This window comes from Alligator mississippiensis, chromosome 4 (genome assembly GCF_030867095.1).
Source record: "Alligator mississippiensis isolate rAllMis1 chromosome 4, rAllMis1, whole genome shotgun sequence".
Classification (NCBI taxonomy): Eukaryota; Metazoa; Chordata; order Crocodylia; family Alligatoridae; genus Alligator; species Alligator mississippiensis.
Window position 1 is genome coordinate 2,026,520 of NC_081827.1, and position 26,211 is coordinate 2,052,730.

The following is a 26,211-nucleotide window of genomic DNA, read 5'->3' on the forward strand; positions in this document are numbered from 1 at the left end:
CTGTCACAAACTCCACCATGACCGATTCAGGCTGGACATAAGGAAGAACTTCTTTACTGTCCGAGCCCCCAAGGTCTGGAACAGACTGCCGCTGGAGGTGGTTCAAGCACCCACTTTGAACACCTTCAAGACACATTTGGATGTTTATCTTGCTGGGATCCCATGATCCCTGCTGACGTCCTGCCCCTGGGGCAGGGGGCTGGACTCTGATCCTCCGGGGTCTCTTCCAGCCCAAATGTCTGTGGAATCAAGCCAGCTTCCTATTGTTTCCTGACCATGGGACGATGCACCTGGGCTGGGCCTGTTCAGGTGAGGTCAGTCCAGAGGAAGGTGGGCCTGGAGATGCCTCTACTTCGGAGGAGGCGTCTGCCCCAGTGGCCTCACCCGATCAACCTGACCACTTGCCCGTAGCCTGGCTGGGTGGATGTCACCATCGGTCTGGCAAGCCCTGCCTGCTGCCAGGAAATACCGCAGAAAAACTAACCTGGCCCCTTGCCCTGGGCAGTGCTCCCAGAACCTGCACCTTGTCCAGACAGGAGAGGAGTTAAAAAGGCTGAGGAGTGGAGCTGAGCCGAGAGGACAGGCCAGCACCGGCAAAGGAAGGATGTGCTGGCACAATTGTTGGAGGAGACGGGGAAGCCACCAGCCGTGATAGAGAGCATGTGAGCACAGCGTCCATTCAGCACCTGAGCCCAGCTCAGATCAGGGATCCTCCGCCGCGGTGCCATGAGATTCTTTCAAGGGCACCCCAGGTGCCAGGATTAGCAGTACGAGATGAACAGATACGATTCACAAGCTTGTTGATACCTTTGGCCACATCTGCGCTGTCACATGCCATGAAACCTGCCCGGTGCCATATCCCCAGGTCAGCACGGGAGCTGTTTGCTCACCGCGGGCTTTACTGCTTGTCATGGGTTCAGTCATCTCGTAAACCTGTGTGTGTGCCAGAGACACCGTGGCACAGCCTTTCGTCAAACTATAACCCATGTGCACGACAAGCTTCTGCTCGTAAACCCCTTGTGCAGATGCTCTTATATAAGCCGCGCCAAACTTGCCTTCTGAAGTCAGGCTGGGCTGGCAGGGCCTCCGGAGGTCACGTCCAGTCCAACCCAACCCTCTGCCCAGGGCAGGATGCACCCTGTCCCAGACAAGTGTTTGTCTAACTTCGTCTTAAAGACTTTGTGTAAAACCCTCTTGCATAACAGCTGGGCACCGTGCCTGAAAGATCAGGAGTGCCCAGACTTGCCCCAGGTGCAGCTGACAGACAAGGCCCCTGCCAGTGTCCTGCTGCTTTGGGGGCAGGAGGGAGTGAGGGGGTCGCGGCTGCCAACGTCCTGCTGCTCCCAGGGGGGTCGTGGGCACTGCAGAGAGCCCAGGCCCAGGCCGTGTCCCCCCTGCAGAGGAAGGCAACCCCCCAGTGCACATCAGTCAGAGCAGGGGGGAAATCCCTTCCTGCCCCACCGCAGCATTGAGCTGAGACTGAGTGCAGGGGCAAGACTCTCCAGCCAGGACCCTGTGGGGTTGGTGCCAGCAGGAGCATTGGCACAGCCCAGCCCCAGCCCGACTGGGCTGCACCCAGCACGTCTAAGGGAAGGGAAAAATCCCTGACACCTGTAGCAACAGGAGGGGGAAAAATTCCTTCTTGGCCCCTTGTAGCAACAGCAAACTCCAGAAACTGGAAAACCGGGCAGCCTTCCCTCTGCTCTGCATCCTGGGGACAGCAAGCAGAAGCCACGTGTCCCAGCTCTCTTGGACAGAGCTCAAACACCCTCTGTGCCATCCTTTCTCTCCATAAGCTTATCCCAGTTGCTTTAATTTTTTATACGCAGGCCAGTTGTGGAGCTCTGCTTCACTCCTTTGCTGCTTCATTCCCCAACATCCATCTACTCCGGGCTGCAGATGTCTCCTGATCTCCCAGCGAGGCGATCTCCTGGGCTTCCAGCTGTTGCTCCTCCAATCTCCAGTCCAGGTCATCCCTAAGCAATGCTTCACCCTCTTCTCGAACACCTCCAGCGATGGAGAGTGCACACCTTCCCTAGGTGTCTGTTCCCCCACCTCGCTGCTCTGACAGCGAAGACGTTTTCCCCCAATTATTCAATCCAGACCCTTTCTTGCTGCAATTTCAGGCCATTCTTACAAGTCCTGCTCTCTGCAGAGATGAAAAAGAGGTGGTTTCCTTCCTCTTCATGGCAGCCCTTCTGGTATTTGAGAGCTGCTCTCCTGTCCCCTGTTTAAAGCACCTTTTTCACAAGCTGAACGTGCCCAGCTCCTTCTGCCTCTCCTCGTAGGACTTGCTTTACGTGCCCTTTATCATCTTGGTTGTCACCTCTCTGACTTTTCTCCACGTCACTTCTAAACGGGGGAGCCGAAAACGGCGCACGCTGCGCTGGACGAGCCCAAAACAGCGCGTGCTGCGCTGGATGAGGCCCAGCCAGTGCTGAGCAAAGTCACTGTCACTTCTTGCGTGTCTTGCACCTCATGCTTCTATTGATGGCTCCCAAAGCTACGTTCACCTTTGTGCGTCACTGCTCACGGCAGGAGCACCGTGGAGAAGGACCTCCGGGCAGGGCACCACGCGACACTGGGCACCTGGCTCTCCTGGTTGGAGACAGCTCCGTGCCGCGGGACAGGAGGAAGCTGGCTGTGTGCACACGGTTATTTTGGATTTGCATACATGTTCTGCACACACGCATCCTGTGTAGATGAGCCTCAAACCTGAGCTTCAGCACAGCCCTGCGCCCCTCTGCTTCCAGCTTGCAGCGGGGTGGATCTCTGACGTGTCCCCCAGACCGGAGCAGGGGTTGGGCAGCTGGCAAAGCTCTCGGGTCCCGTAGTTCAGCCCTGTCGAGGCCTGTGAAGGCAAGGCAGGCCCAACCCAAGAGGCTCCTTTCCCACGAGTGAGCTGGGGACGCAGGGCTTGGGCAAACGTCCCAGTTGTGCTCCCTGTGGGGGCTGAAGTCCAGAGGGGACTGTGGGGCTGGACTCCCCCCAGTGTTTTCCCCCATGCCTCAGCGTGCCGTTCGTCCTTGCAGGCAGCCTTCCTCGGGCAGCGGGGGCTGGTGGAAGACGACTTCCTCACCAAGGTGCTGGAGGGCATGGCATTTGCCGGCTTTGTAACAGAGCGGGGAGCCCCGTACCGGCCCATCGACCTGTTTGATGAGGTAAGAGGATGCCCACATCTCCCTGGCTCACTGATACGGGCCATGGAGTATGCCCCTGCTGAGACCTGCCAGCCATGCCGAAAGCCGCTGGCGATGGGGCCCGCTGTGTCCCTGCCAGTCCCGGTGCATGGGTACCACGGGTCCCTGCAGCCCCCCTCATGCCTGCCCACTTCCTTCAGCTGGTCGCCTACGAGGTCAAGCGCATGCACGCGGACAAGGGGAACAAGCAGAAGATCCTGCGGCACATCAAGGAGCTGGCGGAGAAGCTGTACAAGAATGTGAGTGCTGCGGGGAGGGGCTCAGGGCACTGGGGGTAAGGGGAGCCCACGCTAAATGCTCCTTTCCCTTCCCAGTGTCGTCTGCCAGGTGCAGGGCTTGGGGTGGGTTCCTGCCTGCTGGCTTTCAGCCCCCACCCTGCCTACAGCCCCTGGTTGGAGCTGGGGGGAGGGAGTTGGCACTGGGTCTTGGCCCCGGGTGGTAACGTCCCTCCCTTGTCACATGGGGCAGCTCATGCCCACAGCCCCGCTGGTCTCCTGACCTGGGCTGGACTTGCTGAGGGAGTTGAAGCACGACACCTCCATCCTACGTGGCCTTCAGGCCACGCTCCTGCTGGGCTACTGGGGCGTAGCTGCCCCTGGGGCGTTCAGGGAGCCTGGGGTCTGTGGGGGTGGCTGTGGGCAGCATTCCCGCGCCTTGGGGAACCACAGCACGTGGGGTCCATAGTGGAGGGTGACTACCCACGCTCGCCGGCGCAGGAGAACCCGTACCCCGCGGTGACGATGCACAAGGTGCAGAAGCCCGCAGAGGGCTGCCACCTCCGCCTGCACCAGAAGCCCTTCCCCCGCCTGGACGAGGGCACGGTCCAGTGGATCATCGACCAGGCCACTGCCAAAATGCAGACTGCCCCGCCAGCCGTCAAGGCAGAGAAGAAGTGCATGGTGCCATCGGGGACCCCCATAGGTGCGTGCGGGTCGCCTGGGAGCAGGCTGGGGTGGCTGCTGCTAGGAATCGGGACTCCCGGGTTCCTCCCCGGCCTGAGCCATCGGCTCGCTTCACTTCGGCTACCCCAACTTGCTACAGAGTCACTGCCTCCAGTCGGGTGGCAGCGGGGTCCCTTCATCTCCTTTGCCAGGCCATAAGGCACAGTTGTCCCCGGTGCTCTTAGCCGGGCAAGGCATAGTCTCGGTCACAGCCTGCTGAGAGGGGATGGGGGTTCCCAGAGCCGGGAGGCAAGGCAGTGGGCCGGCCACAGCCCCGAGTGGGTTGAGCAGGCCAGAGCCCAGCTCCCGGCCACGCGGTGACGGCACCTCTGCCCCCAGCCGCCATCCTGGAGCGCAATGGGAACGCCCTGGCCAACAGCGCGCGGCGCCTGGAGGTCGTGCGGAACTGCATCTCCTACGTCTTCGAGAACAAGATGCTAGAGGCCAAAAAGGTGGGAGCTGGGGGAGAGAGGAGGAGGGAGGGGAGGGGAGGGGGCTGCCCCAGCTTTGGCCCTGGTCGTTCCGGCCCCTCACCCGTGGACCCCTCTTGCTTCGTTCGGCCCGTGTGAGCCGGCCAAGCCACGGCACAGCAGCTTGCATCGTGGTCTGCGGTGAGGGGGTGGGAAGCAGGGAGCCTTGTTCAGGGGCCAGTGCACTTGAACTTTGGGGGGTGGGTGGAGGTGAGTCCGGGGGCTCGAGGTACACTTTTGCCCACCACCAGGCATGGAGCGCTCCCCTGCATGTTTCCAAGGTAGGGGAGGCTTGGCATCATCTCTGCCGCTGTCAGCTGCCCTCCAGCAGGCTGTTCCTGATGCCATCCCCCTTGCTCTCCCCCTACAGCTGCTCCCTGCTGTGCTGAGAGCCATGAAGGGCCGGGCGGCCCGGCACTGCCTGACCCAGGAGCTGAACCTGCACGTGCAGCAGAACCGGGCCGTGCTGGACCACCAACAGTTCGACTTCGTCGTCCGCATGATGAACTGCTGCCTGCAGGTGCGGGCACTGGGGGCAGGGAGGAGGTAGGCTTCGCTGAGGCCTTGTGCAAAGGGCCCTTCCCTGGGGCTGCCGTAACCTCCCCTTTCGTCTCTTTCTGCGGCAGGACTGCACAGCCATGGACGAGCACGGGGTCGCAGCAGCGCTGTTGCCACTCGTCACTGCTTTCTGCCGTGTAGGTACCCGCAGCACGGCCAGGGTTGGCAGGGCCCTGAGCCAGCAGGCAGGGGGGAGGGCTGCAGCTCCATGTCATAGAGTGCCTGGATAAGGGGGTGTCCATGGGGCTCGGGCACTGTGCCCCGTCCTGGGCAGAGGGGTCGGCACGCAGGAGAGCTCCTCATTGCACCCCTCTCCCTCCTGATTCCCCAGAAACTGAGCCCGGGCATCACGCAGTTTGCCTACAGCTGCGTGCAGGAGCACGTGGTTTGGACCAACATCCAGTTCTGGGAGGCCATGTTCTACTGCGACGTGCAGAACCACATCCGCGCCCTGTACCTGGAGACCACCGAGGAGAACCACGCCGGCGAGGTGAGCTCAGGGTCCCGCGGACTGGTGCCTGGCGTGGGTTCCCCCGCTCTAGCAGAGAGGTGACCCATGCCCCCCTCCCACATACCTGTAGGAGGACCAGCGAGAGGAGAAGGCGGCCCTGGAGATCGCGTCGGAGCAGCTGCGGCTCTGGCCCACCATGAGCCGGGAGAAGCAGCAGGAGCTGATCCAGAAGGAGGAGAGCACCGTGTTCAGCCAAGCCATCCACTACGCCAACCGCATGAGCTACCTGCTGCTGCCCCTCGACACCAGCAAGAGCCGCCTGCTGCGCAGCTCCGGCCTGGGCGACGTCGAGAGCGTCAGCAACAGCTTCGTCACCAACAGGTGCCACATGCTGGGCCGGGGCTGAGGGCTGGAGCCAGCAGGGGCTGAGCTGTGGCCAGTGCCCGGGGGCAGGCCAGGCTCACACTCCCATGCTTCCCCGCATCAGTATTGCCGGGAGCGTGGCCGAGAGCTACGACACGGAGAGCGGCTTTGAGGACGCCGAGAGCTCGGACGTGGCCAACTACGTGGTGCGCTTCATCAACCGCTTCGTGGATAAGGTCTGCACCGAAAGCGGCGTCACCAACGAGCACCTCAAGGGGCTGCACATCATGATTCCCGGTGAGCGGGGCACCGGGGGGGTTGGTCGCAGGCGCCTGGCTGCTCCTCTGACCTTGTCGCAGGTCCTCTCCGGAGCAGGGGAGGGCTGGGGGCAGGCAGTGCCTGCCACGGGCCAGGAGCTGGAGACGGGCAGCAGTGTTGTAGCAGGGCCACTCCCAGGGACCCCCGTGCTCACTCCGGGTCTCGCTGCTCCACAGACATCGTGCAGATGCATATTGAGATGCTGGATGCCGTGCACAGGGAGAGCAAGAGGCTCCCCCCCATCCAGAAGGTACGTGGCTGCTGCCTGCCTGCGCAGGGGCTGCCCCCAGCCCCCTTCTCCGTGCCAAGGGGTCACCCTGCGTGCTCTGGCCCATCCACACTGCCTGGCACCTGACCCCTCTGCCTGGGGCCCTGCTCCCTGTTTGGGGGGTGCCCCTCTCCCCTGTCACTGGGGGCAGGACAGGGGGGTGCCCCGCTGCCAACACCCCCTTCCACGTGTCCCCACAGCCGAAGCTGCTGCGCCCCAGCCTGCTGGTGGGCGAGGAGTGCGTGATGGAGGGGCTGCGTGTGTACCTCATGCCTGACGGACGGGAGGAAGCCGCCGGCGGGAACATCGGGGGGCCGCCACTGCTCCCCGCGGAGGGGGCCATCTTCCTCACCACCTACCGCATCATCTTCAAGGGCACACCCACGGACCCGCTAGGTAGGGCCCCCCACCACTTCCCTCTGCCTCGGCCTGGAGGGCTTAGGAGTGTCTGTCCCAGGGGGTGAGGTGCACCCTGTCACGGGGGCCGTTGACTCTGCTCCAGGCTGCTTCTTTCATGCTGCCACCCCTGGGCACTGCTTGGCGCTTCCTGGAGCCCCAGGGGAGCCAGCGTGGGGCTACAAACGACGCACTCGTAGCTTGGGACAAGGCAGAGGAGGAAGACGTCCTTCTTTTGCACCCCAGGCTTCCGCGGGGGGGCACAAGGCACCCATCTGAGGAGTGCTCGCAGTGGCTACAGGGCCTCCGGGCTGCTCCTTCCATCTGCAGCACCTGCAGACCTCTCCCCTGCAGCAGGCCTGGGAGATGCCAGGGGTTTGCTTGGCAGCCCAGTGCTCCTGGAGAGCCCCAGGGCTGTGGCCAGGAGGTGCTCCCGTCTTTCCGGACGTGCCGCTGACACGTCCTGTCTCTCCCTCCTTCCCTCCCGCCCAGTGGGGGAGCAGGTGGTGATCCGGTCCTTCCCCATTGCCTCGCTGACCAAAGAGAAGAAGATCAGCATCCAGGCCCAGATGGATCAGTTCGTCCAGGAGGGGCTGCAGCTGCGCTCATGCACATTCCAGGTGAAACGCGGACCCGGCGGGAGGAGAGCGACTCCGTGGCTCAACCCGGGGGGGTCACCACAAGCCTGGCAAGGCCACGTCTAGCCCCCAGCCCGGGTGACCCCAGGGCTGTGGGTGCTGCACAGGCTGCTAGGAGCTAGGGCTCCACTGGAAACCTGGTGGGGCTTGCAATCAAGTCCTGCAGCTGCCCCCATCCAGCTACAAGGGTGCTGGGGAAGGGGAGGCATGGACGGGGTGGCGCTGGAGCTTCCACCTCGGGATGCCCGTCAAGTGCCATCCAGCACCTTTGGGCTGCAGCCGAGGCGGGGCGGGGACAGGGAATCCCATGCCTGGTGGGGAGGTGGTGACCCCGCCGTGCCCCAGCTCACCCTGTGCTCACCCGCCCGCAGTTGTTGCGGATCGCCTTCGACGAGGAGGTGGCTTCAGAGAGTGCCGAGGTCTTCCGGAAGCACCTGCACAAGCTGCGCTACCCACAGCACGTCCGCAGCACCTTTGCCTTCACCGTGGGCCAGTCGCCCAAGCAGGCCATGCAACCCAAGGCCAAGGAGAAGAACCCCTCGCTCAGGTACCCACGGCAGCTTCCAGGCAGAGGCCACACTTTGGGGTCTCTGCTTCGCACCCCTTGCTAAACGAACTCAGCCAGCTCCCTGCCACTTGCCTCTGCCTCCCTACTCCCCGGGGTCTCGTCTCGTGGTCTCCCAACCTTTCCCTGTCTGTGGAGCAAGATCCAAGGGGCAGTCCACAGCCAGGAGAGTCTGGTCTGGCCCCGGCTCTGAAGGAACGGGGTAGCTTGGGGTGCAGGGACCCCACTCCCAGCCCGTGAGCAAACAGTGCTAGCTTCTGTGGGGCAGGGGCAGGCCCTGGAGGAGCTTCTCTGCAAGGGAAGGCCTCAGCTTTGCAGCTCGGGGTTCACAGCGGCTTCCAGGGGTGAGACAGCTCCTGTGTGGCAGGGCCCCAAAGCCATCCGCGGCCCGTGGCTGGCTGGTTTGTGGGCGCTGGGCCGAGTCTTAGCTTGTCTCCTGTGTGTTTGTGACCCAGCTCCCACCAAGTGACCGATATGTTCCAGGGCCTGACCGTGGGGGTCCTGTCCCTCGGGCACCTCAGCCACTCAACCACGTAAGACGCCTTGACCGGGTGGGGGCTTGCGAGGTGGCACTGGCTCGAGGCTGCAGCCTTCACCGCGCTCAGGGCTCCCCTGTGCACCCGCGCTGCATGCTCCGGGGCTTGGGCGGGTGTAACCCTGTCCTCACGCTGTGGTGCAGGCTGGATGCAGAGCAGATCTCGTGGCGCCGCTCCATGCTTGTCACGGAGGTGCCGGGGCCCCCTGGGTCCTCGCGTGCTGTCCCTTGCGGTCACAGGACGGCCCCATCCAGAACCTCGTTGCTCCCCATCTTCTGCCTCCTGGTCTCTTGCCTCCCTGCAGCTTCTGGACGGGTGGCTCTAGAGCCGTCTCCAAGTCCCCTTGTCTGCCAGCCCATTTCTCTTGTCCTGCTCCTCACATTCTCCTCCTGCCACCATCCATCACAGACACGTGTATCCACAGCTGCTCTGCCCCCCTCTCCCTGTCTCAGGATGACAACAACCCCGTCCCCCCATTGCTCTGGGTGCCCTTCTCTGCAACCTTCTTGAATGCGTCTCCTTGACCGCGAGTGACTGGGACAGTGCTGTGGCCTCACGTGGGCCTTGCATGTGGCCCTTCCTCCACCAGGCTGCAGCTAAGGGTCACGTCCATTCTTCTCACGGCCATGCACTGGTCTCCCACCGTCAGTCTCAGGATGGCGGCGGGTTCTGGGCATGCAAGCAGGTTACATAGATTTCATAGACATTAGGGCTGGAAGGGACCTTGCGAGATCATTGGGTCCAGCCCCTTGCCCAAGGGGCAGGAAGTCAGCGGGGGTCAGATCACCCCAGCAAGATGAGCATCCAAACCTTTCTTAAAGGTATCCAGAGTAGGTGCTTGCACCACTTCTGGGGGGAGTCTATTCCAGACTCTGGAGGCTCGGACTGTAAAGAAGTTTTTCCTTATGTCCAGTCTAAAACGGTCTTGCAGGAGTTTGTGACTGGTGGACCTTGTCTTCCCTCGGGGTGCTCTGGTGAACAGACGTTCCCCCAGATCCTGATGCACACCCCTTACGTACTTATAGGCAGCCACCAGATCACCCCTGAGCCTGCGCTTCTCCAGGCTGAAGAGTCCCATGGCTTGCAGCCTCTCCTCATCAGGCCTGTTCCCTTGCCCTCTGATCATGCGCGTGGCTCTCCTCTGCACTCTTCCCAGCTTCTCCACATCCTTTCTGAAATGTGGAGCCCAGAACAGGATGCGGTACTCCAGCTGCGGCCTCACCAAGGCTGAGTAAAGCAGGCAGATGATTTATTGGGTCTTGCTTGAGATGCATGGGTAGATGCAAGCCAGAGTTTTATTTGCTTTGTTGGCTGTGGAATTGCATTGGTGTCTCGTGTTCATCTTGTGGTTAATCATGACCCCCAAGTCTCTTTCGGTCGTGGTGTTAGCCAGCGTAGCACTGCCGAGCCTGTAAGTGTGATGTGGGTTTTTTCTCCCAAGGTGGAGCACCTTGCATTTCTCCATGTTGAATGGCCTCAGGTTTTGATCTGCCCACCTTCTGAGCCTGTCCAGGCCGTCCTGAATTGCTATCCTGTTGTCTAGCATGACCACACTTCCCCATAATTTGGTGTCATCCACGAATTTAGCCAGTCCGCTTCTGACACCTGAATCCAGATCGTTAATGAAGACATTAAAGAGTACTGGTGCGAGTACTGAGCCCTGGGGGACACGGCTGGTCACCGCACGCCATATTGACTTGGGTCCATCGATTGTCACTCCCTGGGTTCGACCACAGAGCCAGTTCCCCAGCCATCGGACCGGAAGATTGTCGAGGCTGTGGTTCCCCAGTTTTACCCTGAGGACATTGTGGGAGACCAAGTCAAAGGCTTTTTTGAAATCCAAGTAGATGATACCAACTTCTTGTCGTTTGCCCAGGAGATGCATCACCTGGTCATAGAAGGAAGTGAGGTTGGTCAGGCAAGACCTACCTGCAACAAAGCCATGAACATTGCCTTCCATTAGTCTGTTGATGGTTTCTTCGATGATTTTTCCCAAGATCTTTCCAGGGATTGAGGTCAAACTGATTGACCTGTAGTTCCCTAAATCTTCCTTCCTTCCATGCTTGGAGATAGGCACCGCACTGTCCCTCTTCCAGTCTTCAGGAACCTCACTTGAGCTCCACGAGTTGGCAAACATCCTCGCCATTGGTCATGCTGTGGTGTCAGCCAACTCTCTTAGCACTCTTGGGTGCATCCATCCAGGCCAGCTGACTTGTGGATGTCCAGCCTCTCAAGCTGTGCCCTCCTCACAAGATCTTCACCAGTTATAGGCGTACGATCGCCCTTACCCTGGTAATCCTGTGCCCTGTCAGGCAGGGCGATCCCCTGGGGCTGGTGGAAAACCAATGCGAAGTAATCGTTGAGATTAGCTTTTTCCTGGGTGTCGGTTGTCAGCTGCCCCATCTGGTTCAGCAAGGGCCCGATGTTGCCCTTGGTTTTTTTTTCCAACTTCTCACATATCTGAAGAAGGACTTCTTGTTTCCTTGATTCCCGTAGCCAGTTCGAATTCGGTTTCAGCCTCGGCTTTTCTGGTCCGCTCCCTGCAGGTAACCCTCCCTAGTGGTGGTTCCCGACTCCCATCCCTTATACACTTCTCTTTTCAGACTCGGGAGGTCCATGAGTTCCCTGTGGAGCCAAGGGGTCTCCCAGTCCTTTGCTGTCTTTCCTGTGGGCCAGAAGGGACTTCCCTTGTGCTTTTAGGATCATGTCCTTAAGGAGCAACCACTCATTGTGGACTTCCCTCCCTTTCATAGGTGGCTTGGTGGCATTACTCACCTTAACCATCACCCTTTGCTCTGCTGTCGGTCAGGCGTGTCCGCAGGCACCCTCGTGGTGTGAGGGCTTTCTGGTCCCCAGGCCCACGACCGCTTGTCCTTGCAGTCCCAAAGGTCTCCTGGTGTCACCATAAAGGATCAAATTGCCCCTTTTTGAGGGGAGGGGAAACTCTTCCTCGAGACCTCCCAAGTAGCAGCTTTATCTGGTCTCCTGGGGCAGCCGTCCCTGGAGTAGCCCCTGTAACCCTCCACGTGATGCCCTCCCAGACGCCCGTTGTCTCCGTGTCTCCGACACCCGTGCCCAAGCTCAAGCTGCCGGGCCGGCAGGTCCCTGGCTGCGGGTCCCACGTTGTTTTCCCCTCTCTGCGGCGACGGCATCGGCCCGGTTGGTAAATCCACGGGGGACTTGCTTCGCAGACAGCCCTGTTGTCAGTGCTCGGAGCTCATGGGCGTACTCCAGCATCCCGCTTTCCCTGTCGGGCCTGCGGACACGGGGCTGCTGTTTGGACTGCAGGCAGCCGGCCGCCGGATCAGTGCCCTCCGTGGCCCCTGCACTGCCTCACAGCCCCGTGCCACCTGCCTGACAGGGAGAGCGGGATGCTGGAGTACGCCCACGAGCTCCAAGCACTGACAACGGGGCTGTCTGCTCGGCAAGTTCCCCAATCCCCTCTGCGCCCCCCTTCCCGGTGGGGGCTCAGACATTGCCCTGACGGGGGCTGTATCTGAGGCCCCTGGTCTGTCTTCTCCTTGGAGAGCTGCTAGCAGGCATCTCCCCTTGTGAGGCCAGGTCAGGAGCCATGGTTCATCCTGCTCCAGCTCTCCCAGCCCCTCCACATGCCTCATAGTTTCAACATTTATGCAGGGCTGGGAGAACGTGCCCCTCCTGGGACCAGGCCGGTATCTGCGCTCCCAGCCGCCCCCGAGCGGTGGGGAAGGAGCAGGGACCGCGTGACCCCCTGCCTGCGGGCAGCACCAGGCCTCTGCCTCCTGCCTCTGCTTTGCTCTGGGTGTGACCGAGTGTTGGTGTTTCTCCTTCTAACCCTCCGGGGCCGGGACGGACGCTGCAGCTCCCTCCGGGGGCAGGCTCCGTGGCTGCGCACGGCGTGGGGTCTTGGGCCTGGGTCCGCTCGCCCTCACTCCCCTTCCCCTCTGCCTCCGCAGGACCCTCTCCAGGAACCTGGTGAAGAACGCCAAGAAGACGATCGGGCGCCAGTACGTGACGCGCAAGAAGTACACGCCGCCCACCTGGGAGCAGCGCGGCACCCAGCAATTCCCCGAGGACAACGAGGACGAGATCTCAGGTGCCCGGGTGGGCAGGGGAAGAGGAGAGGCGCGGAGATCCCGGCTCCTGGGGCGACGGGAGTGGGAGCTTGCGTGGGGAAGTGGTGGTAGGTCCAAGTGCACTGCGGGGCCAGAGGCAGGCAGGACGGGACCCCCTGAGGCCCCTGCTCGGGTCCCCATCACGGCCTTGTCCCTTTAGGGAGGGTTTCCCAGAGCCCTGCACCCCCCTACCTGTGCAGATCAAATGGCGCTCGTCCTGCCCCAATTCATCCCCTTCCGCACTACGACTGCCTGCGTGGAAACCTGCCCCCTCCCGTCCTCTCTTTCTTAAGCTGCTCCTGAAACCTCCCCTCGTCGGCGGTGATAAACCTCCTCCTGTTTTTTTGCTGCTGTTCAGACCCGCCACCCCAACCCCAGCTGTTCCCCACATCATTATTTCACAGTCGTGGCACAGCCGGGCTGGCGGGGCCTTCACCGGCTCACGTAGAGTCCAGCGCCCTGCTGCAGGCAAGGTCAGCCCTGACTAAACCAGCCCAGCTACGGGCCTGTCCAGCCACGTCTTGGAAACTTCCAAGGATGGAGATCCTGCTGCTCCTCTAGCATCAACCCCCGGAGCGAGCATAGGGGCCTGGGGGTTACTTTTGATGACCCCTGTTCCCGTGCAAAGCAAGTCGACACCAGCTGTCTTCCCCCCTAGAGCCGGGGGCTGGACCCGATGATCTGCAAGGTCCCTTCCAGCCCCTAACATCTATGAATGTAACCCAGAGTCTTGAAGGAGCTGGCAGATATCAGTGCACCCCCTTTGGCAGAGATGTTTGGAAAATTTGTGGCACTCGGGCGAGGTCCCGGAAGACTGCAAAAGAGCCAACGTCTTGAAGAGTCCCTATCTTCAAGAAAGGGAGGAGGGACGACCCGGGGAATTATAGACCAATCAGTCTGACATCCGTCCCTGGCAAAATCCTGGAGAAAATTGTCAAGGGATCCATCAACACCAGGCTAACAGAGGGCAAGCTTCTGAAGACCAGCCCACGCGGCTTCGTGACTGGCAGGTCCTGCCTGACCAACCTCATCTCCTTCAGTGACCAGGTGACACAAGCCCTGGACAAGGGAGGCGACGTGGACGTCACGTATCTGGATTTCCAGAAAGCCTTTGACCTAGTTCCCCATGATGTCCTCATGGCTAAGCTGGGGAACTGTGGCCTTGATCATCTTATGGTCCGATGGCTAGGGAACTGGCTACGGGGTCGGACCCAAAGAGTAGTTGTCGCAGGGAGCAATGCAGTGTGGCACAGGGTGAGCGGGGCAGTCCCTCAGGGCTCAGTACTTGGGCCGGTACCCTTTAACATCTTCATCAGTGGTCTGCGTTCGGGAGTCAGATGCAAACTGGCAAAGTTCATGGATGACATCAAATTATGAGGGATGTCCGTCACACTGCAGGATGGGCTGGAGATACAGGCCGACTTGGACACGCTGTCAAGGTGGGCTGACCAAAACCAGATGGTCTTCAGTGCAGAGAAGTGTAAGGTGCTGCACCTTGGTAGGAGGAACCCCCAACATACAGGCTCAGCAATGCTATGCTCGCTAGCACCGTGACCGACAGGGTCTGGGGGGGGTCCTCATTGACCACAAGATGAATAGGAGCCACCAATGTGATGCTGTGGCTGGCAAAGCTAACCAAACTCTTGTGTGCATCCACCGATGCATCTCAAGCAAAACCAGGGAAGTCATCCTCCTGCTGTACTTGGCCCTGGTGAGACCGCAGCTGGAGTACTGCGTCCAGTTTTGGGCCCGCACTTCAGGAGGGATGTGGAAAAGCTTGAGAGTCCAGAGGAGAACCGCTCATATGATCCAAGGCGTGGAGGGAAGGCCATACGAGGAGAGGCTGATGGATTTGGGACTTCAGTCTGGAGAAGAGAAGGCTCAGGGGGATTTGGTGGCAGCCTGCAATTGTGTAAGAGGGGTGCATCAGTTCGCCAGAGCTCCCCAAGGCATAACAAGGTCTAATGGCCATGAACTCCAGGAAGGCCAATTTAGATTAGACATAAGAAAACATTTCTTCACGGCCGAGTGTCCAGGGTCTGGAACAGACGCCCCCAGATGTGGTGCAAGCGCTACTCTGGACTCTTTCACAAAACATCTGGATATTTTTCTGGCTGGGATCACTTGATCCCAGCTGACTTCCTGCCTATGCTGGGGGGTCTGGACCCAGTGATCTCATGATCCAGCCCCTAATGTCTATGAAATCTATGAATCAAATCTCCCTATAGTCTTCTCTCCTCCACATTGAGTCCCCCCAGTTCTTCCAGCCTTTCCCCATCGGTCTGGTCTCCCAGGCCCCTGACCCTTTTTATCACCCTGCGCTGGACTCTTCCCAACCTGCCCACCTCCTCCTCGAGGCGTGGGGCCCAGAGATGGACGCGGGACTCCAGGGGAGGCCTCTCCGGTGCTGAACAGAGCGGAGGAATCGCTGCCTGGGTTTGCAGGGACGCTGTGGCTGGTCCTGTCTGCAGTTCTGCACTCCGGGTCTGTCCCTGCGCTCCCGGCTGGGGCCGCTCACTGGGGTGAAAGCCACGCCGCTGGGTCACTGGTGCGCATGGACAGGGCCAGGTACTCGGGGCTTCCTCGACAAGGGCAGCAGGGCCGGTACTTTTAGGTGCACGAGGTCCCCCAGTCGTGGGGCCTTCCCGCCCGGAGCATAGAGTGGCCTCCTTTGGGCCCCCAGCACAGCCACAGTGACAAGGTCTGAGTGATATCCCATGGGCACAGGGCATCGGCTGGGGCCCGTGCCTGAAATCACCCCCTTCCCCCCTGCACGGGCCTGACCCTCTCCCCCCACTGTCTCCGCAGTGTCCGAGGAGATGGACAGGAGCACGCTGACGCCCTCCACCACCATCAAGCCATCAGACAAGATGACCATGAGCCACTTGGTGGAGCGGGCCTGCTGCCGGGACTACCAGCGCCTGGGGCTAGGCACCCTCAGCAACAGCCTCACCCGCTCCAAGAGCGAGCCCTTCCGCATCTCCACCGTCAACCGCATGTACGCCATCTGCCGCAGGTGCGTCCTGGGGGCGGCCGTGGGGCGAGGGCGCGTGGGGGGCCTCTGTCGGAGATTGTACCTGGCACGGGGGGCATTCCCAGCAAGGGGGGCAGAGGTCACCTGCCTCTCCAGGGACGCCTGCATGGGCAGGGGTGATATCCCGCGGGGATAATGGCAGCCGTGCACCCACCTCCGAGCTGTGTCTCTTTCTAAGCTTCTGCCACACATCTCCCCTCGCGGCACCAGGCCGGAGGGCTTGCTCTGGTCCAGCTCCCCCGACCTCACCTGGCTCCACCTTGCAGACAGGGTGTGGGGCCCTCTACCGGACACGGCGAGCCTGCGTGGGGGGTGGCAAGGGGTCTGCGGCACCGGGTATGCCCTACGCTGTCCGCCCTGGCCGGCCCCTGACAGCCTGCGCTCTCTGCCCCGCAGCTACCCCGGGCTGCTGATCGTGCCGCAGAACATCCAGGACAACACGATCCAGCGGATCTCGCGCTGTTACCGCCAGAATCGCTTCCCCGTCGTCTGCTGGCGCAACGCCCGCACCAAGGCCGTGCTGCTGCGCTCGGGCGGGCTCCACGGCAAAGGCGTCGCTGGCCTCTTCAAGGCCCCAAACGCCCCCACCTCAGGTGCTTGCCCTCCCCTGGCCTCGGCCCCCTGACCTGGTGCGGAGGGGGCTGGCATGCTCCTGCCGCTCCCCAGCCTCACGCAGCCGCTCCGGGGGCGCTGGGAAACGTCCACGGCCGGTGACGCCCCCGTGTCCTCCAGCAGGCCCCTCGCAGACAGACTCGACCAGCCTGGAGCAGGAGAAGTACCTGCAGGCCGTGATCAACTCCATGCCGCACTATGCTGACGCCGGGGGCCGCAACACGCTCAGCGGCTTCACTTCCGCGTACATGGGCAGCTCAGGTGAGGGGGAAGCCCAGGCAGGCCAGAGCTGGTCGCAGGGGCGCCCAGGCAGCGCTGCCTGGCTCCAGCTCCTGCCCCAGGCCACGCTCGGTGCCCGGCACGGCTGGGGACGTGTCCGGGCAGCTGCCAGGGCCCATGATGGAGCGGCCAGGTAAGTCCTTGCCCCCTGCGCCGCCCTCTTGCCCTGCTCTCCAGCCCCCAGCAAGCAGGCCAGGGTCGCCCCGGCACCCCGCCCTCCATCCCATGCTCCATCTTCATCCATCGTCTGTCTGCACCATCCCATGCCCGGCGCGGCCCGTGGTGGCGGAGGGGATGCGGCAGGTGGCAGGAGGGGAGAGTGGAGGCCACTGGCTGGGCTCCCCTAGGCCTGGGAGAGCCTTTAGGGGCCTCCTATAGCAGCGAGCTCCTTGCAGCCCCTGCTCCCAGCCCCCTTCCTGGTTTTGGAGGGGCAGAGGGGGTCTAGGACAGCGCTGGGGGGCTCTCCAGCTCCAGCAGCAGGCCGGGGGGTGGGCTGCGTCCCTTCCCAGTACACCAGGCCCCGAGCTGCTGGGTGCTGCTGGCGCCGGGCTCCAGCCAGGCCCCAAGCCCGTGTTTTGTTGGTGCTACAGATTCCTGCGACAAGCGTCAGCCCAAGCTGGGATCACTCATGAAGCAGGTGCTGGGAGGGAAGGACGATGGGCCCGGCAGTGTTAGCCGCGGAGGTGAGGACAGGCGGACGCGGGGCCCTCGCAGGCAGGCCGCTGCCAGCCATAGTGTAGACGCTGCACCCGGGGCCGGGCACAGGGACCATGGGGCGGGGGGGCCGCTTGGAAGCACAGCCCACCAGCGCCGCGCCGTCCCCTCCATCCATGGCACCACTCGCTCCGTGGCCGCGCGGAGCTGCCTCTCCATCCTGTGCTCTTCCGGCGCTAGGTCACAGAGCTAGGGTCGTCACCCTCTCCATCCCCAAGGGCCCGCCGGCGAGGGGCCGCGACTCTCCCCGAGGTACAGTACCGCCCCCCGCCCCGCGGCCGAGCTCACGCCCCGCACGCGCCACAGCCCTGCTCACACGACTAACCCGCCCCGTAACCCGGCCCCCCCGCGGTTACACGGGTGAGCTAACGAGGCGCCCCCTTAATGACCGCCTCTGACCGCACAACTGCTCGCGGGTCCCAACCCAGCAGGTAAGTGCCCAGCTTGGCTTGGCTTCGCCCTCCGCACCGGCCGGCCTGCACCTACGGGGTGCACGGAGACCCCCGCGGCGCAGCACGGAGCCGCAGTCTGGCCTCCCGGGCGCTGAGGTGGGCAGAGGGCTCCGGGGAAAGTGGCACGTCTGACAGCTGCAGCGCCCTGCATCCGTGTGCTTCTGTGTGCACGCGTGTTTGTGTGTGCGCACGGGTGGGTGGGAGCAAATGCACACCTGACCTCAGCACGGGGTGCTGGTCATGACCCTCTTCCCCCCCCCCCCCCTCCAGCAGGCAAGTGGGGCAGCATCCGGGCCAGTGGGCGAGCGAGCAGCTACGCCCTGAACGTGGACGTGGGGTCGCGCCTGGCCGGCAAGGACCTGCTAAGTGCCCAGCACAACGGGGCGCCGGCCGAGGCCAGCTTCCTGCGCCAGCACCACGCCTCCCTCTACATCATCGGGGACAAGTCCCAGCTCAAGGTACCGCCCGTGGTCGAGCCAGGCTGGGAGCTGGGGTCGGCTCTGGGCACGTGGCAGCTCCGCGGGGTGGCAGGAGGAGCTCTCCGTGTCCCCCTGAAGCCTGAGCCCCGTGGAGCTGATGGTCCGTCCCCTCGGCAGGGCGTGAAGCCGGACCCGCTGCAGCACTGGGAGGCGGTGCCCATCGAGGTCTTCGACGTGCGGCAGGTCAAGGCCAGCTTCAAGAAGCTGCTGAAGGCCTGCGTGCCCACCTGCGTGGTCACCGACCCCAGCCTCGCCTACCTGCGCTCCCTCGAGGACTCCGAGTGGCTGTCCCAGGTCAGCGCCGCCGGGAGTCCCGGGGCTGGACCCTGCGGCCTCACACAGGGTTTGCTTGGGGGGACGAGGCTTGTCCCGGCCGGGAGCCAGGGACGGGGCACTGGGCTGGTGCCTGCAGTCGTAGGGGCCTGGATGGGGACCCACAATACAGCTGGCAGAGGCCACACGAGCTGCCAGGCCCCTGCTACAAGCCAGCCACGGGGGCTGCCTTCCTCTAGCCCCGTGGCCGTGGCTTGAAGCAGGCAGGCCAAGGACTTTCAGCGTCTGCAGCAAACGGGCCTTTTCTCCTTGCACGGGGCTGAGATCAGGACCAGGTTGGAGCAGGACATGCCGGGGCTGGGGTGGCATGGATGGGGCTGCAGGTGACCAGGATCCCACGAGTTGTGGGTTTTGGGGCCTGGCTCCCAGAGGTCTTGCACAGGTTGCCCTGAGAGCCCCGGGGAGCAGGCAGGCAGCAGGCGGCTCAAGGGGGGCAGAGGAGAGGACAGGAGCTGGGGCGGAGGGGGTCAGATGGACGCTGAGGTCCCGGTTCGTGGTAGCCGGAGCAAGCGGCCGCTGCAGTGCACCCAGGGAGAGAGGAGAGGGTGGGGGCTGTCCCGGGGCTCCAGCCGCTTTGGGGAAGGGAGAAGAGGAGCTGACGGCTGCCTGCCAGGCAGGGCCTGCGGGGCTGACGCTCCCCTTGCACGGAGCTGCCGAGGCCCTGCCGGTTCTCAGAGCTGCCCCGGACCGGGTCAGACCCAGGCCCGTCGTGCCCAGTCTCCAGCGTCACACGGGCGGAGAGCGGAGCTGGACGGGAGGTGACGGGGTCCGAGCAGGGTCTTCCCTGCTCCTCTCTCCCTTGCAGCTCTTAAGGTCCAGGCAGGTCTGATGCAGAGAGCGCCCCGTGCCCCTGTCCTCCAAGCCCGTGTCCAGGCCCTGCGTGCATCTGGCCGAGCTCTCAGTTCCCACCGCAGCTGGTGGCCACGAACCCCCACTTTAATGCCATGTGGGGGGAAAGAGTGACCTGGTGTTTGTGTTCAACTGACACCTGCTCGGTCCGTGCTGTGACCCCTCCTTGTCTGGGGAGAGATGGGCAATGATCCATCCCCAGGGACTCTCTCCTAGTCATTTCGTGTGCTGTGACCCCTTCTCCTGCCCCCTCCAGCATCCCTGCCCTCCCAGGCCTGGCCTCGTGAGCCTCTCCTAGGGAAGCCCCTCCGCAGCGCTCCTCATCCTCGCTGCCCGTCTCTGCGCCTGCTCCAGCTCTTCTCTCTCCTGCTGGGGGTGCGGGGACAGAGCTGGGCACAGCCTTCGAGGTGTGGCTGCCCCATGGGTGTATAAAGGGGCTTCGTGATCCTTTCGTTGCAGTAGTTTTGGGGGTGCTGGGCGTGCAGGGGCTGCTACCGGCGGGTGCAGGTGATCCACGCCCCATCTCAGCCCCAGCCCGGGGCAGGCTCCAGGCCCCGTCCTTGGCAGTCTCTGGAGGGATCAGGGCAGAGCGATGCCCAGCCAGTGCCTTCTCCCCACTAACCGTCCCCCAAACCACCCGACAGATCCACAAGATCCTGCAGATCTCGGTGCTGGTGGTGGAGCTGCTGGACACCGGCTCCTCGGTGCTGGTCAGCCTGGAGGACGGCTGGGACATCACCACCCAGGTAGACGCCGGGCCTCCCTCTCCCCTTGCTGCGGCCTCAGGCCTCGGCCCCCTGCGGACGGTGACACGGCTCCGTCCGTCCCCGGCAGGTCGTGTCGCTGGTGCAGCTGCTCTCGGACCCCTACTACCGCACCATGGAGGGCTTCCGGCTGCTGGTGGAGAAGGAGTGGCTGTCCTTCGGCCACCGCTTCAGCCACCGCGGCGCCCAGACCCTGACCAGCCAGAGCAGCGGCTTCACCCCCGTCTTCCTCCAGTTCCTCGACTGCGTGCACCAGGTGAGCGCCCCGGGCACCTCCCCGGGCTGGACCGGGCCTGGGGGTGCGATCGCAGCCGGCCCTGACGCGCTCGCCCCCGCAGATCCACCTGCAGTTCCCCATGGAGTTCGAGTTCAGCCAGTACTACCTGAAGTTCCTCAGCTACCACCACGTCTCCAATCGCTTCCGCACCTTCCTGCTGGACTCCGACTACGAGCGCATCGAGCTGGGTAAGGCCCCGGCCCGCGGCGCCCGCGGGGGCCGCCCCCCGCCCGCCACGCGCTTCACGGGGCCTTTGTCGCTTCCCCTTCCCCCAGGCCTGCTGTACGAGGAGAAGGGCGAGCGCAAGTGCCAGCAGGCCTACAAATCCGTCTGGGATTACATCGACCGGCTCAACAAGAAGACGCCCGTCTTCTTTAACTACATGTATGCGCCCGAGGACGGCGAGGTGAGCGAGGTGCCGCCTGCCCCGGTCCGGCCTCCTGCTCCTCTCTCCCTGATCCTGATCCCAGCCTGCGCTGCTGCAGACCGGACGCCGTGCCCAGCTCCCCGCACGGCGGTTTCCTTCCGGGTTTAGGGCCGTGCTTTCATGCTGGGAATCTGCTAGTGGGTCCCCTCGTTGCCTCCGTGTCCCCAGACCGGGCCTGCCTGGATGCTCAGGGCTTCGCCGCACCCAGTGCCAGCAGTGCGCATCTGCGTCCTGACTGGGAGGGACGGGGCCATCCTGGCGCTGGCTGCCGGGGTGGGGGCCTGTGTCGTGCCACGTGGCAGAGCCAGACCTGGACTCTGCCGGGGACCCCACGGGCCGCTTGCAGGGACAATGGGAGACGCCAGAGACGGTCATGGTCCGCATCCTTCCCGGGGCTGCTGCTGGGCTCCCGCCTCCGGGGCCAAGGGCTGTGTTTGCCGACGCCGGACTCTCAGGGCAACTCCCCCGGGAGGCAGGGCACCAGGCCGGCTGCACCTGGGAGCCCGGTGGGGCAACCAGCCAGGCCTGGCCTCCCGTACCGGTGTGAGGCTCCCTGTGCGGTCCCTTCTCCGTGGCCGGCAGCCGGCTCGAGAGAAGTCACCGGAGGCGTCTCCTGGGGTCGCTGGACTCCGGCGCCAGGGGCAGGCCGGCCTGGGGGCAACCCGGGGCTTGGGCTCGGGCTCTGGAGTGGGGAGACCATGCTCAGCTGTGGGACGGGCGGTCCTTGGCATGGCCCCGGCTTGCTCCCACGGGCGCCGTTGGATGCAGGCTGCCGGCATCCTGCGTCCGTGCCCGGGTGGCAGCACAGGGCTGGGAGCAGGGTCGTTGGGCGTCCGTCCCCGGCCCACCCTGACCCCGGGCTGCTCCGCAGGTGCTGAGGCCCTACAGCAACATCTCCAACCTGAAGGTGTGGGATTACTACACGGCGGAGACGCTGGCCGAGGGCCCGTCCTACGACTGGGAGCTGGCGCAGGGCCCGGCCGAGCCGGCCGACGAGGCCGAGCGGCAGGAGACCGGCGCCCCCCAGAGCAAGCGCCGCATCATCTGGCCCTGCTACGACAACCGCGGCCGCGTGGAGCCCGACGCCATCTCCAAGCTGCTGGAGGTCAGCGGGGCCCCCTTCCGCCTGCCCGCCCATCTCTCCCCTGGGCTCCAGGGGGGTGGCCGAGAGCAAGCAGAGCCTGGGGTGGGGGTTCCTTCCCTGCCCCAAAATAACTCGGTTATCCCCCATCCCTTGCACCCCCAGGAGCTGCACAACCTGGAGATGGAGCTGGGCCACATGCCGGAGCGCTGGAAGGACACGTGGGACAAGGTCAAGGCCTCCCAGCGGACGGAGGCCCGGCAGGAGGGCAGCAGGGTAGGTCCCCGGGCAGCTGCACGGCAGGAGAGGGGGCCCCAGGGCTGGAGCTGCAGCCTCCTTGGGGCTCTGGGCTCGGCCCCTGGGGGATGGGGCGAGGTCGGGGAGACCCCCAGCGTGCAGCCGAGGCTCCAGCCTGTGCTCCAGGGCCTGGGTGGGGGTGGGCGAGACGGGGAAGCAAAGCCCCCTGCCGCGAAGTGAAAACCAAGTGGTGGAGGAGCTGCAGGAGGATCTGGCACGATGGAGCGAGTGGGCAGCTCGGCGAGTACGGTTCAGTGGAGATTGGGGTGAAATGAAGCGTACGGGCAACGATCCCTGAACTGGCCCACGCCGCGCCGGGCTCTGCTTGAGCCAGGACCACGCGGGACGGAGACCTGGGAGTCCTCGTGGACAGGTCGCTAAAAACCCCAGCCCCACGCTCAGCAGCCGGCAGGCAGGCAGGAAACAGCACGGCACGGGCGATTGGGGGGGAACCGAACAAGATGGGAAGGATCACGATGCCCCTTTTATCCATCCCTGGTGCGGCCACACCGTGAATGCTGCACCCGGGTCTGGTCCCCGCACCCCTGGCAGAGGAGAGAAGAGCTGGAGCAGGCGCAGAGACGGGCAGCGAGGATGAGGAGCGCTGCGGAGGGGCTTCCCTCGATGAGACTCATTAGGCCAGGCCGGGGCAGGGCAGAGACGCTGGAGGGGCGGGAGACGGGGTCACAACACACGAAATGGCCAAGAGAAAGTCTCTGGGGATCGATCGTTGCTCCTCTCTCCCCAGACAAGGACGAGGGGTCACAGCATGCAACTAGAAGGTAGCAAGCTTAAAATTAAGACAAGGTCATTTTCTCAGACAGCGTGGCATTAAAGTGGAGGCTCGTGGCCACCGGCTGTGGTGGGAGCTGAGAGCTCGGCCAGATCCACCGCGGGCTGGACACGGGCTTGGAGGAAAGTGGCACGGGGCGCTCTGGAGCAGGGAGCGAGAGACACGGCCTCTGCATCAGACCGGCCTGGACCTTAAAGGCTGCCAGGGAGAGAGGAGCAGAGAAATCCCTGCTTAGACCTAATCACTCTCTGGACACCGGATCCTGGGCAGGACGGACCCGGGATTGACCCGGTCCACGGCAGTTCTCCCATTCTCACGCTCTCCCCCCACAGATGGCCTCCAGCTCACTCCTGATGTCGTCCAGCCTGTCGCACCAGCGGCGGTCGCTGGGCGTCTACCTGCAGGAGCCCGGCGCGGGCTCCACCCTCAACCTCAGCCTGGACAGCGACACCAGCAGCACCTCCACCCCATCCAGCGGGAAGCAGGGCGGGCGCCGCAGCACCAGCACCCTCTACAACCAGTTCCAGATGTCGGAGAGCGAGAACAGGCAAGCGGGGGGCCGGGGAGGGGCGGGCGGGGGCCGCGGCCCGCAGCAGAGACCCTGACCCGCCGCCCGTCCTCACCCGCAGGTCCTACGAGGGCTCGCTCTACAAGAAAGGTGCCTTCATGAAGCCTTGGAAGCCCCGCTGGTTCGTGCTGGATAAAACCAAGCATCAGGTATGGGCTGCCTGGAGCCGGGCTCGTGCTCCGCGTTCGGAGCATCTGACGACTCGGGGTGTTTGTTCACGGGGAACGGTCTTCCTCGCCAGTCGCTGTCGCGTTGGGAGCGGGGTCCCCGAGGGCTGGAGAGAGGAGGTGGGAAGGGGGTTCCCATCCAGCGGGAGGGAAGGCGCGTGCCCATGCCCAGCGGTCTCGCTCCGTCCTGTTGGACAGAAGCCAGGCAGGCCTGACACGTGCCGTCCGCCCCGCAGCTGCGGTACTACGACAACCGGTCGGACACGGAGTGCAAAGGCGTCATCGACCTGGCCGAGGTGGAGTCCATCACGCCGGGCACCCCCACCATGGGGGCCCCCAAGACGGTGGAGGAGAAGGCTTTCTTCGACGTGAGTGTCGGCCCACGCCGGGCCTGGGGTGCGGGGCCAGGGCTGGGGTGGGCACGGGCAGCTCCTGGCCTCACCCGCCGCCTCCCTCCGTCCCCGCAGCTGAAGACGACGAAACGTGTTTACAACTTCTGCGCCCAGGACGCGCCGCTGGCCCAGCAGTGGATCGACCGCATCCAGAGCTGCCTCTCGGACGCGTGAACCTGGCACTGCCGCAGCCCCCGGGCCCTGCTGTGTGCCCAGGCCGGGGCCGTGACGGACTGGAGAGGAGGAGGAGGAGGAGGAGGCAGCACTGGCGGCCTTCCTCCCCTGCGGCAAAGGCACCTCGTACTGGAAAGCCTTGGGCCCCTGGCACGGCCGCGGATGGCAGCAGGGGCCCGGCAGCATCAGTCTGTTACACTGCGCTAGGACCTGGCTCGCGGAGGAGGCGCTGGCCGCGCCGGGCTGGGCCCCGTCTGTGTCCAGCGTGGCGTCCCGCGGCCGGGCACCCCTCCCCGGCTGGGAGCGCACAGGGTAGGCTGAGCCCCCCAACCCCACTCCCACCCCCACTCCCACTCCCATCACCTTCCCCTTCCCGGCCGCGAGAGAAGAGCAGGAGCTGGCAGAGATTCTCCTGGAGGGGGGGGGGGCACCAAGCCTGCTCCCTCCGCACCCACGGGTGCCCTGGGACCATCCCGCCTGCTCCGGCTAGGACCCCCACGGCCCCCCAGTGCTGGGGGAAGCCAGGTAGCACAACTTAGGCATGGGCCTTTGTCCCCGGCAGGGGCGGGTGGCTGAAGGCCACAGGGGCCAGGGCTTGATGCCCTCCCCGACAGCCTAGGCTCCCCGGGGTCCGTGCCCGGAAGGGGGGGCAGCCGGGGCAGGGCAGGACCTGGCTTGGGCTCTTGAGCCATGTGTGGGGGCACGACGTCGAGCTGCTTGGCCTCTTCCCCCAGGGGCAAGGGGAGCTCCCGGCTGCTGTGCCCCTGGCTCCTGCCCCGCAGCCCCCGCCCTGCCCTGCTTTTTGCTGTAACTTATTGCAAAGGGGACAGGCTCCAGGTACAGACACGAGCTACGGCACTCCCCCCCCGCCCGCCCGCAGCCCCAGCCGGGCTCCCTCGGGGTGCTGGGGCGGGCACGGGCGGCGCGGCGCGGCCCCCTGGGGCTGGGACGGACCCGGCCCCATGGCCGCCTCCTTCCTGCTGTTGCCTGCTGAGCCTGGGACAGGACCCCCACCCAGGACCCCCGCCCTCTGTACAGTCTTAACCCCAGGACCCCCGCGCCCCCCACCCCGTGTCTGAACCTACCCGCCTGGCGTCGCGGGTCGCGGGGTCTTTTTTGTAACTCCCCGGAGCAGTTGTAGATGATCGGAGTTTCTGTACAGTGTGTGCGAGCCGCAGCGGCCGTGTCGTGTCGTACCCACGGGGGAGGGCGTCTGTCCGCACAGAGACTGACGGGGTTTAATAAAAAATTAATATGACGCACGGGCTGCCGCCGTCTCCCGCCAGTGGCGCCCAGGGGCCGATTGCAGCTGTGGGCGCGGGCAGGGCTAGGCACCCTTGCTCGCTGGCTCCGGCCCACGTTCTTCCTGGGATCTTGGTGCTCGTCCCCTGGCCCGCAGGGAAACCCTGAGCCGAGAAGAGCAGCGGGGGGACGGGCTCTGCCCCCCAAGCACCCTCCTCGTCCTCGGTCAAGCGAGACAGCAGAGAGCTGGGCATGGCTCCGCTCTGGGGCTGGATTAGGTCACGGCCGGGGCAGAGGTTGACGTGAAGCCCTGTGTGGTGGGCCCAGCAGCGGGATGGGTGCGTGCTCCTGACCGTGTTGCACGACGGGACAAGCAGCCTTGCAGCCGTGGTGGGCTCTGGGCAAAGTCAGGGCCACTGGAGCCACCCCGTGTCCAGTCACGGGAGCCACGTGATCCTGGAGCGCCGGCACAGGTGAGT

General features: G+C 64.0%; 1 protein-coding gene across 9 annotated transcripts in view; it reads left to right on the plus strand.

Moving 5' to 3' along the window:
• Window positions 1-25,748, plus strand: part of SBF1 (SET binding factor 1) — an 88,883-nt gene extending 63,135 nt beyond the window's left edge. Inside the window, exons 12-43 of one of the 9 annotated variants that reach the window (XM_059725604.1) lie at window positions 3,033-3,161; window positions 3,341-3,439; window positions 3,917-4,121; window positions 4,481-4,593; window positions 4,982-5,131; window positions 5,238-5,306; window positions 5,501-5,659; window positions 5,751-6,001; window positions 6,108-6,280; window positions 6,478-6,551; window positions 6,770-6,965; window positions 7,458-7,585; window positions 7,975-8,150; window positions 8,624-8,701; window positions 12,640-12,779; window positions 15,607-15,814; window positions 16,229-16,425; window positions 16,565-16,705; window positions 17,314-17,406; window positions 17,618-17,689; window positions 18,160-18,347; window positions 18,486-18,662; window positions 20,195-20,296; window positions 20,385-20,570; window positions 20,653-20,779; window positions 20,867-20,997; window positions 21,890-22,123; window positions 22,265-22,375; window positions 23,522-23,736; window positions 23,819-23,906; window positions 24,161-24,292; window positions 24,392-25,748. In XM_059725604.1, the coding sequence (XP_059581587.1) occupies window positions 3,033-3,161; window positions 3,341-3,439; window positions 3,917-4,121; window positions 4,481-4,593; window positions 4,982-5,131; window positions 5,238-5,306; window positions 5,501-5,659; window positions 5,751-6,001; window positions 6,108-6,280; window positions 6,478-6,551; window positions 6,770-6,965; window positions 7,458-7,585; window positions 7,975-8,150; window positions 8,624-8,701; window positions 12,640-12,779; window positions 15,607-15,814; window positions 16,229-16,425; window positions 16,565-16,705; window positions 17,314-17,406; window positions 17,618-17,689; window positions 18,160-18,347; window positions 18,486-18,662; window positions 20,195-20,296; window positions 20,385-20,570; window positions 20,653-20,779; window positions 20,867-20,997; window positions 21,890-22,123; window positions 22,265-22,375; window positions 23,522-23,736; window positions 23,819-23,906; window positions 24,161-24,292; window positions 24,392-24,490 (4,641 nt within the window). In that variant the 3' untranslated portion in view covers window positions 24,491-25,748. The remainder of the gene's footprint in view (window positions 1-3,032; window positions 3,162-3,340; window positions 3,440-3,916; window positions 4,122-4,480; window positions 4,594-4,981; window positions 5,132-5,237; window positions 5,307-5,500; window positions 5,660-5,750; window positions 6,002-6,107; window positions 6,281-6,477; window positions 6,552-6,769; window positions 6,966-7,457; window positions 7,586-7,974; window positions 8,151-8,623; window positions 8,702-12,639; window positions 12,780-15,606; window positions 15,815-16,228; window positions 16,426-16,564; window positions 16,706-17,313; window positions 17,407-17,617; window positions 17,690-18,159; window positions 18,348-18,485; window positions 18,663-20,194; window positions 20,297-20,384; window positions 20,571-20,652; window positions 20,780-20,866; window positions 20,998-21,889; window positions 22,124-22,264; window positions 22,376-23,521; window positions 23,737-23,818; window positions 23,907-24,160; window positions 24,293-24,391) is intronic. The other 8 variants (XM_059725606.1, XM_059725605.1, XM_059725607.1 and 5 more) reach the window with 8 other exon arrangements.
• Window positions 25,749-26,211: the final 463 nt, after the last annotated feature.